The sequence below is a fragment of the Propithecus coquereli genome, unplaced genomic scaffold (genome assembly GCF_000956105.1).
Source record: "Propithecus coquereli isolate 6110/MARCELLA unplaced genomic scaffold, Pcoq_1.0 Scaffold58, whole genome shotgun sequence".
Taxonomy (NCBI): Eukaryota; Metazoa; Chordata; class Mammalia; order Primates; family Indriidae; genus Propithecus; species Propithecus coquereli.
In genome coordinates this window covers 2,897,915-2,908,519 of record NW_012151729.1, presented here as the reverse complement: position 1 = coordinate 2,908,519, position 10,605 = coordinate 2,897,915, and the positions used below count along the sequence as shown (strand labels likewise).

General features: G+C 41.7%; 1 protein-coding gene across 1 annotated transcript in view; it reads left to right on the top strand.

Annotated features, from left to right (window-relative positions):
* Nucleotides 1-10,605, top strand: part of HMGXB3 (HMG box domain containing 3) — a 69,131-nt gene that overhangs the window by 44,798 nt on the left and 13,728 nt on the right. Inside the window, exons 8-11 of the mRNA XM_012658229.1 lie at nt 378-476; nt 2,189-2,338; nt 7,562-7,863; nt 8,270-8,397. Of these exons, the coding sequence (XP_012513683.1) occupies nt 378-476; nt 2,189-2,338; nt 7,562-7,863; nt 8,270-8,397 (679 nt within the window). The remainder of the gene's footprint in view (nt 1-377; nt 477-2,188; nt 2,339-7,561; nt 7,864-8,269; nt 8,398-10,605) is intronic.

Genomic DNA, 10,605 nt, shown 5'->3' with positions numbered 1-10,605 from the left:
ACCCTCCTCACCCTGTGACATTTCAGTGAATAGTCTTTAAGACTTCTTTCTGTGCTAGCGTCCATCCAACTGTGTATTTGTGTGTATATCTCTTAAATGCCTTTATCACTTGATATTAATGGTTGTAAACCTGATTCATGGTGTTTCTGATACACGGTGTTAGAAGCTGCACAGAAGAGTGTGGCAAGCTCTGAACTTGACCATGACACTCAGCCTTTGGTGGGCTGATGACTGCCAACTGGCAGTCCAGAGGGCTTGTTTAAAGCATAACTCTACAGATTCTGCAGGAAACTCTTTCCTCAAGTTGCTTCAGGACACAGGACCTCAGGAGTTTGGCTGAGATTCAAAAGCACTAAATAACTTGTTCTGATCCACAGCTACCAAGTGGCCCATCCAACAGGACACCTCAGGTGAAAGTTGTAGAGGTCAAACCTGATATGTTTCCTCCATATAAGTACAGCTGCACTGTCACACTGGTAAGTGTACAGCCAGGAGATGGGTTGACAGGGAGATGGTTTTGATTTTGTGGTTGAGGGTGAGTAGGAGGCTGAGGGGAGAGGAGGGGGATAGCTGGGAGTGAGAGCAGGGTCAAGCATAGATTGTCAATGCCGAAACATCCCATCCCTGGTACAAAGGATAGCTACTGGGTGAATCTGCTAGGTTGTTTTGATTTTTTTTTCCCCCAGGTGACATTTATAAAGTGTAGGCCAGCTAAGATTAGTATATTTTTATTGATAGTTGTCAGAGATAAAAATTCAGTCCAGATTTAGCATTCAGCAGTCTTTGAACCTTTTAGCCTGTAAAGTGTATTCCACAGATAAGTTTAGGCAGTGTTGCATTTTCCTCACTAAAACAGAGTCACACTTAATATTAGTATCTTCTTTTTTTTTTTCTTGTTTGGGATAGGATCTTACTATATTGCTCAGGTTGGTCTTGAACTCCTGGGCTCAAGTGATCCTCTCGCCTCAGTCTCAGCTGGTATTATAGGTGTGAGCTACCACCCTGGTTAGTTTAGCCTAGCATTCCCTACAAGGGTTTTTGTGCCCCTACCCCTTTATTTTTAATATAACACATATTAACATTCCAGTCAACGAATGTGTGACTTTGAGAATCATCCTTTGCAGGGTAAGGAGCACAGAACAGTGGAATAAATACTAGACAGTGGAAGTCCAGAAGTAGTACTGGCTCTGCTACTAGCATGCCAATATGCCCCTGGGCAAGGCTTTTGCCTTCTCTGGTCTTTAGTTTCACCGTCTATAATATGTTGCATTGGTTTGGATATCTTTGGGGCTTATATCACTTCACATTCTCTAATTCTGTTGATTCTTAAATTATCAATCAGCCAGATGTCTTTTGGCAATTTCTCTGGCTGATTTGATTAAGATGAACAGATTATGAGAGAGCAGCTAGATTTTTAAAAAATTCTCACCTTATAATGGCAGACAGGTTTAGAAAGGGTCATTCATTCATTCAAAAAGTATTTGTGGAGTACCTATCATGTGCCAAGCTCTATGGGGATTCACTAGTGAACAAGATAGCACAGTAGGGTGAGTTAATGCCTAGTCTGGCCTGATCCCTAAGGAGGATGTACCTCTTATCCTGGGGATTTGCTTGGGTTCCTTTTTCCAGTGACCTAATTATAATCAGTACCTTCTCCATGCCCTACATTCTGTCACTCTCCACTCCTTCTGGCTACAGGAGGTCACTAGATTTACCATCTTGTGGGAACTTCCCAGGACCTCTCTTTGGCTGATTAGACAGTAACTTATCATAGGAGCTTAGATGCTTGAGTTTTGACCTTAAATAGTCCAGAAGTCACAGCTTGTCTTTAGGCAGGGCTTGAAATCTTTAGTTCACCCCAATATCTAGTACTCCTTGTTCACATAGACCTGCTTTACTTTGCCAACTGCCTGCACCCTGAAGGTGTTTGAATTCCAGACCCTTGAGAGTCACCTCTCTTGTTTCACAGATATGGAAGGACTGGGTTTGCCAAAATTATACAGCCCGTATTAAATTGAAAAGGGTTAATTGCAGAAAAGGGATTTTGCTTCAAGGCTCTTTATAAGTTAGGCTAAATCTGACTTGGAATTGCCACTCTTTTCTGATTTACTGGCAGCTGTTCATCTTGGTTTTGGACTCTGTATAGGTTTAACTTTTGTACAATTGAATGCTGGTCTTGTTGTTTTAGGATTTGGGCCTGGCTACATCAAGAGGCCGGGGAAAGTGCAAGAATCCCTCTTGTAGCTATGTGTACACCAACCGGCACAAACCTCGGATCTGCCCCAGCTGTGGTTTTAACCTTGCCAAAGACCGAACTGAGAAAACCACCAAGGCTGTTGTGAGTTCCTTCCCCAGACATAACCCCTGGTCTTGGGTTGGGCTCTGTTAGCGAACCTGTTTTAGTAGAAATGAAAGGATTTTTAAATACATGATAGGTAGTCTTAGGTTATTAAGTATGAAATGTCCGATTTCCTTAAGTACTAAGTTTGAAAGTTGATATCTCTGACATTTCACTTTGACACTTGTTTTATTTTTATTGTGGAGGTACATCCTCAGTCTTTCAGACGCATATTTTGGCTTGTGATTATCTTTCAAAATTTTTTTAGAGCAATTTTTGTGGAACCATGGATAAGTAAAAAAATTTGTGTTATTTTTGAATATGAGTTCCATCGTGAAGCCAGTGCAACACAGAAAGCTTGAAATATCCAGCGTTTGGGAAGGATGTGGCTAACGAATGCACAGTGCGTCAGTGGTTTGAGAAGTTCCGTTCTTGAAAATGAGCCACATGCACCACCAGAAACCAAGGTAGATAATGATGAGCTAAAAGCTGTAGTGGAAGCGAGTCCATCTCAACCTATGTGTGAATTAGCAGCAAGATTTGATGTTACTATTCCAACAATTTTGGACCATTTGAAACAAGTCACCAGGAAAGGAAGCTGGATAGCTGGGTTCTACACGAATTAAACAAGTGTCAGCAGAGAAATTATCTTGAAGCTTGCCTTTCTTTGCTGTCACATCATAAAGGCAAAACATTTCTACACCGTATTTTTACATTGTGATGAGAAATGGATTCTTTTTGACAATTGCAAGCATCCAGCACAATGGTTGGATAAAGATGAAGTGCCAAAACACAGTCCGAAACCGAATATTCATCCAAAAAACGCTAATGATATCTGTTTGGTGGCCTAGCGCTGATATTATCCACGACAGTCTCATGAAACCTGGTCGGTGAATTACAGTGGAAGTCTACCGGAGCCAATTGGACAAGATGATGAAGATGCTTGTGATTAAGCGGCTCAGTAGAGACAGGCCAATTCTCTTGAAAGACAACTCTCGACCACATGTCACACAAACAACGCTGCTCAAAGTACAGAGGCTGGACTTGGAAACTCTTTGTCATCCACCGTATTCACCAGACCTTGCACCAACTGACTACCACTTCTTCCACGCTTTGGACCACTTCTTGTAAGGAAAAATATTCAATTCTCAACAAGCCGTGGAAAATGCCTTTTACGATTTTATCACCACTTGTTCTCCAGGCCTCTTCACTGCTGGCATAAACAAGCTACTGTTAAGATGGCAAAACTCTGTCAACAGTTCAGGCACATACTTTGATTACTGCTTCTTGTTTGTGATATAAACTACACTTTTGATTCAAAATTGGACATTTCATATTTAATGACCTAATATTTAGATCATCAGAACTGGAACCAGGCTGTAAGTTCCCAACCTGTGCAACTGCCTTCCTCTCTCTGAGTCTCCTTGTCCCCATTGCCAGGGAGAGGGGATTGACCAGGTACCTTGCTTGATGTCTAAGAACCAAGAGTTCATTCACTGAAGAGAATAGAAGCATAGGCCTTAAATCAGAAGAGAGGGGTGAAAGGGTTGCATGCTCTTAGCTCTGAGGCCTGCCACAGGACCTGTAAGTTGATTTGTTCTTTGGGTAAATAGTTAGAGAATGCTAACCCCAAGACTTTGTGGATTAGATCGCCACTTTTTTCTCAGTTTCCCTGCAAAGCTTTTGGCTAATCACAAAGCTTTCTTTCTAGCAGTCTTGGCAGACCTGCTCTCTGCAGTTGGACCAAGCTACTTAGATAGTAAAATATATTTCATTTGGCTTCTTAGGGCTCTTCTAAAAATTATTATTAGAACCAGGAAAAATGGGCATTTTCAGAGGTCCTCAGAATTTCCACACATGAATATTTTAAAGTGAACAGAAAGTGACAGCATTTGAGGCAGGAAATGAAGAGATAAAATGAGGGTAAGAAGAGAAATGTCACTGATCTGCCTTGTGGGGAGAGCGGGTGGCACACAGAACAGATCAGGATCTGAGATGGACCATGACACTTGACAGATGGGCAGGATTTGGATGGAAGGGGAAGGCATGGCATACTTAAGGACAAGCATGAGCAAAAGTGAAGTGTTCCATTTGGCTGGAGGAGAAGGTGTGGAGGGGGGCCAGTGGTGGTAAGGAAAATAAGACCTGAGAAGCATGTCGGGACCACATCGTGGAAGGTCTTGAATGCCAGGCTGGGCAGTTTGTCCTTGAGTCAGTGGAGTCCCAATATCCTTGAGCCAGGGAGAGGCCTAGAGGAGGGTTATTTCAGGAGGGAGACTTACGGGGGTTTGGGAGTGGACAGGGCTAGAGAGATGGGGAAAACTGCTTCAAGCTCTCTCTTTACATATGAAGAGGGGCCTTTCTAGTGATGAATCTCATCCCTATCTCCAGATCTGTTTCGGTGCTCTAGGTAGTGTTCTGAGGTTGTGGTCCTTGTGAGAAAGTATGTGGCACTGATGGCTTAGTGAAGAAAACACCCGGACTAGGAATTGAGAGATCTGGCTGGAAGTGACCCTGAGTCGGAAGCCTCCCTTCCTGAGCTTTAGTTTTCCCACTGGTAAAAGAAAGCAGGCAAGGTGGATAGATCCGGGCATTTTACTCTCAGAGCCAGGAGCCCTAGAGAATACTAAGAAGTGAGTCATGGAGTCTATAAACCCCCAAAATTGCATGTAAAATGGGCCACAGCTTCCATCAGATTCTCTTGCTCTGCTTCCTGGGTTTTCCACGAGTTCAGCGTGCTCGTCTTTCCTCAGCATTGATCATACCCTATACTGACGGCTTCTCTTAATTTCCTGTGAGACCATAATCTCTTCTACGGCAGGTGTATCTGTTTTCCCCACACCTTCTAATCCTGGAACTTGGCTTGCGGTGTGTGTTGATCTGTAATTATGGGGTGGAATTGACTTTTTTGTCTAGGTAGATGCTCTGAGTTTTCCTTTCTCTTTTCATTTCATTTTAGCTATTTGTGAGGTTTGCAGTAGGGAAATATGGAGCACTTCTTCCATCTAGGATGATGAAGTGACTTAACTTTTTCCATATTAGGTAGGAATTGTTGGAGATCTCTTGCCAATTGATGTTAAATCCCACTCTAATTTATATTCCTCTGTCTTTGGCTAACTGGTAGCTGCCCACTCCCAGGACCGTCATATTCAGACCTTCTCTTGTCATCAGACATTTCCTCACCCTCCAATCTCCTAAAGTTTGGAGAAGTAAAGTGTTAATTGTTTTCCGCAAAACTGATCGCAAACCTAGGAGCCCTTGCATGTATTGCCCTTTGGAGCCCCCTGGTGACCAAACGTTTCCTATGCAGTTTGTATCCAGCTATTGTAATTAAGACCACAACATCTCTGAGCTGGAATAGTCTTCATTCTTTTCTGTCTGTCTTCTCTGGCTCAGAGGCAAAGGATACTGTTCTGCCAAGTGATCTTCTAGCTCATGGTTCAATACAAGTCATGGCTGGGAACACACAGATTCAGGGCAGCTCATTCTAGTGTCAGCTCTTCTGTAGCCATTCATTCATTCATTCTTTCATCTAGCATATAGTGAATGCCTATTATGGGCCAGGCTTTCAGAGATGAGTAGGACAGCCCCTTCCCTTAAGGAACTTACAGTCTAGTGGCGGAGAAAGATAAGTAACTTAACTATTACAAACAAAAGTTGTCACAGGTATGCAGAGTTAATCAAAAGCTCCTTGTTATTAAGTGTCTGTCCATTTTGTGTTGCAGTAAAGTATATCTGAGGCTGGGCAATTTATAAAGAAAAGAGGTTTAAAGAAGATGGCACCAGCATCTGCTTTCTGAGAGGGCCTCAGGCTGCTTCCACTCATGGTGGAAGGTGCAGGGACTCTGTCGTGTGCAGAGATTACGTGGCAAGAGAGGAAGCAAGGGTGGGGGGAGGTCCAGGCTCTTTTTAACAGCCAACTCACAGGAACTAATAGAGTGAGAACTCCCCCACTCCTCAGGGCATTAATCTGTTCATGAGGGAATCTGCCCCATGACCCAAACAACTTGCATTAGGCCCCACCTCCAACACTGGGGACCAAATTTGAACATGAGATTTGGAGGGGACACACATCCAAACTATAGGATTAAGCCATTAACTTGTACAAAGCAGTGTATAATATGTCCAGCAAATATTTGTCAGCATCTTTTGTATGCCCCTGGCCTCAGGCTGGTATTGGGAATGAGTAAATAAGCAGGCACTCTATCCTTACTGAAGAGGGAGGATAGTGGTTTGACAGCTATAAGATAATGAATTCTGCAGTAAAGTTGTGCTCTCGGGGAACACAAAGGAGGGAGCCATTTATGGTACATTGGTGAAAAGGATCAGGGAGGAACCTCCATTGAAAAGAGACCTCCTTGAGAAGGACGTGTTCTTAACAAGTATTTGAGAACATTGTTCCTGGAAGTCTCTGACTGGTGTATACAATTCCCTTGTACCCTGAAGAACTAAAGACAAATATTTAAGCAGTGCAGATAATTATTTATGTATCAAAACTACTATTCATAGAGGAGAGTTCATTGCATCACAAGCATTATGCTAAGTATTTTACTTGCAATATCTCTCTTAATCTCAGTTCTAGGACATTACTTGTATTTTTATGCCTCATTTCACAGATGAGGAAATTGAGACTCAAAAAGATTAAGTAAATTGCCTTAGGTATCCCATGTAGAGTGTTAAGTGGCATATCCAGAACTAAACCCAGGTCTGTTATCCTCCAGATCCCATATGAATGGGAGCTAACTATTGAATCCATTGCCAAGAGGCATATATAATTCTCTCATTTTACTGTCACAGGTTGAGTATCCTTATCTAAAATGCTTGCGATCAGAAGTGTTTGGGATTTTGGTTTTTTTTTCACATTTTGGAGTATCTGCTGAATACATACCAGTTGAGCATCCCTAATCCAAAAAATAAAATCTTTGAAGTGCTCCAATGAATATTTCCCTGGAGTGTCATACTGGTGCTGAGAAAAATCTGGATTTCGGAGCATTGCAGACTTCCAGATTAGGGATGCTCAACCTGTAAAGAACTGAGCCCCAGAGAGAGAGAGCAGCAGCCTTTAGTCTCACAGAGTTATTAGCTGAGTCAGTCAGGAACCCAGGTTTCTTACCTCTCAGTCAGGAGCCCCATCACTCTTCTCCTCACAGACTTTTCATTATTTTAGCCTGAGGCTGACACTTTCTTCCCTGGGTACTTGTTGATCATCCACTCTCTTCCCAGGAGGCAAGCTCACCACTCCCAGATGTGCTGAATGCCACAGAGCCCCTGAGTGTGGCCCAGAAGGAGATCCAGCGCCAGTCCACGCTGCAGCTTCTGCGCAAAGTCTTGCAGATTCCCGAGAATGAGTCAGAGCTGGCCGAGGTCTTTGCCTTGATTCATGAACTCAACAGCTCTCGACTTATCCTGTCCAACGTGAGTGAGGAGACGGTGACCATCGAGCAAACTTCTTGGTCGAATTATTATGAGTCTCCATCCACGCAGTGCCTTCTCTGTAGCAGCCCCTTATTCAAAGGGGGACAAAAGTAAGCACCCCTTAACTATTCCCCTAGCTGTCCCATCCCACTTGGCCCTTTCCTTAGACAACTTTAAAGCTATAACCTGTGAAGATGTTATTCTCTGCTTTTCTTAGGCTTCCTTTACCTCTCCAATTGTAAGTAAAAAGTAAAATAATAATAATCAATAATCATCATTTCTGTTGAAATGTCTGAAAGTTATCACCAGGTTATGATTTAGTTTACATCCAGACTACCTAGCATAATGTTTGGGTTTGGGAGTTCAGTAAGATTGGTTAAATTATGTCATAAATTCAGAGTTATTTGCCTGTTGCATTAAAATCTTGAGAATTTTGCCATTGACCAGTGAGCCCTAGAACTGCATAAAGAAGTTGATTTCCCTTCTGTTTTTTGTTGGTGATGTTTTCGGTACCAGCTCCCTGGCTGGGCCCCAGGAGTGCTGGCTGCTGACAGCAAGCCGGCTGCAGACAGTGACTGCCCAGGTGAAGATGTGTCTGAACCCCCATTGTCTGGCCCTGCACAGCTTCATGGACATCTACACAGGTCAGTGTCAACCTTTTCTTCCCTCAGAGCACCCCAAAGCAGGCTTGAGAATTGCCTCCGTAGGTCAGACCTCTGGTCCTTTGAGCACTGGACTCTCTGAGGAAGAGGGAATCTTCCTGCTGGATGTCCCACCCCAAGAAATGACATTTATCTCTGTGTTAGGACTTTTATCTGGAACCTTTAAAACAAAGTTAATTTTTAAAACTTTTTATTTTATTTATTTATATGTCTGTTTGATTGATTGATTGATAGAGATAGGATCTCGCTCTGTAACCCAGGCTGGATTGCAGTGGCATCATCCCAGCTCACTGCAGCCTCATAGTCCTGGGCTCAAGTGATCCTCCTGTCTTAGCCTCCCAAGCGCTGGGACTACAGGTGTGTGCCACCATTCGTGGCTAATTTTTTTTTTGGTAGAGATGGGATCTCACTATGTTTCCCAGGCTGGTCTTGAACTCCTGGACTCAAGCCATCCTTCCACCTTGGTCTCCCAAAGTGCCGGGATTACAGGCATGAGCCACCATACCTGGGCTATAATTTATTTTAAAATTTACATATATAGTAAATATTACTTTGTTCAGTTCTGTGAGTTCTGACAGATGCACCAAGTTGTATAATTGCCACCACAATCAATATATAGAACAGTTCCGTCACCCCAAAACATTCTCTTGTACTATTCTTTTGTAGTTAAACCCACCCCTCCTGCCTAACAGCTGGTAGCCATTTGATTTCTTCTTTATCCCTATAGTTTTCTCTTTTCCAGAATGTCATGTAAATGCAGTAATAGTATATAACCTCTTAAGTCTGACTTCTTTCAGTAAGCATAATCCTTTGAGATTCATCCATGTTGTTGTGTTTATCATTGGTTTATTCATTTTTATTGTTGAGTAGCTTTTCATTGTGTGGCTGTACTACAGTTTATCGTTTATCTCTTTACCCATTGAAAGATACTTGGTTTGCTACCAGTGTTTGACAGTTGCAAATAGAGCTGCTACAAACATTTGTGTACAGGCTTTTGTGTGAACATGTTTTCATTTCTCTTGGGTAAATACCTAAGAGTCAGATTGCTGGGTTGTGTGGTAAGAGTATGTTTAATTTTATAAGAAATTGCCAAACCACTTACGACAGTGGCTGTACCATTTTGCGAATCTAACAGTGTGTGAGAGTTCCAGTTTTCTCTGCATGCCAGCACTCAGTGTTGTCTGTTTTTCAGCCATTCTAATAGGTGTGTGTAGTGTTATTTCATTGTAATTTTAATTTTTATCTCCCTAGTGACTAATGATGTATGTTTGTATGTATGTATGTATGTTTGTATGTATGTATGTATGATGTATGTATGTTTCTGTATGTCTTCTTTGGTGAAGTATCTGTTCACATCTTTGGTCCGTTGAATTGTGTTGTTTTCTCATTTGAGTTTTGAGATTTCTTTATGTTTTCTTGATACAAGTCCTTCTAAAAGTTTTTAAATCGTATGTCAACACCTATGAAAAGAAGGGAATGTAAAGAAAAGAAAACAAGCACTCGCTTCGGCAGCACATTAACTAAAAATTGGAACAATATAGAGAAGATTAATGTGACTTTTGCACAAGGATAACACCCAAATTCGTGGAGCATTCCATATTTTTCTGCTAAGACCTGAGAGGTTTTTTTGCAGAAATGGGGCAGAAGGACCCTGCTTCAGGGACCTGGGGACTCTGAGGGAGTGGCTTTCTGGTGTTGGGGAAGGGCAGGGTCTTGTTTAATGCTAATAAATGTTCGAGATGTACAGGGAAAAAAAAAAAGAAAAAGTTTTTAAATTTTATGGTTCACATTTAGGTCTGATTTATCTTGAATTAATGTTTGCCAGAAATGTAAATTTTATAATCAGGAATTATAAGTCCTACAACCCTGTTCTTCTTGAATTGTTTTGGCTATTTTAGGACTATTGTGTTTTCATATAAATTTTAGAGTCAGCTTGTCAGTATCTATAAAATCCTGGTAAACTTTTAGCTGGGATTTTGTTGAATCTGTACATCAATTTGGGAAATTTGACATGCTTAAAAATGTTAACTCTTCTGATCCACCATTCTGGTCTTTTTCCATTTTATAAGATTTTCTTTCATTTCTCTCATCAGTTTTTATAGTTTTCAGCATATAGGTCCTACACATATTTTGCTAGATTTATATCTAAGTATTTCATTTTTTCGGTGCTAAATGATTCAATTTCTAACT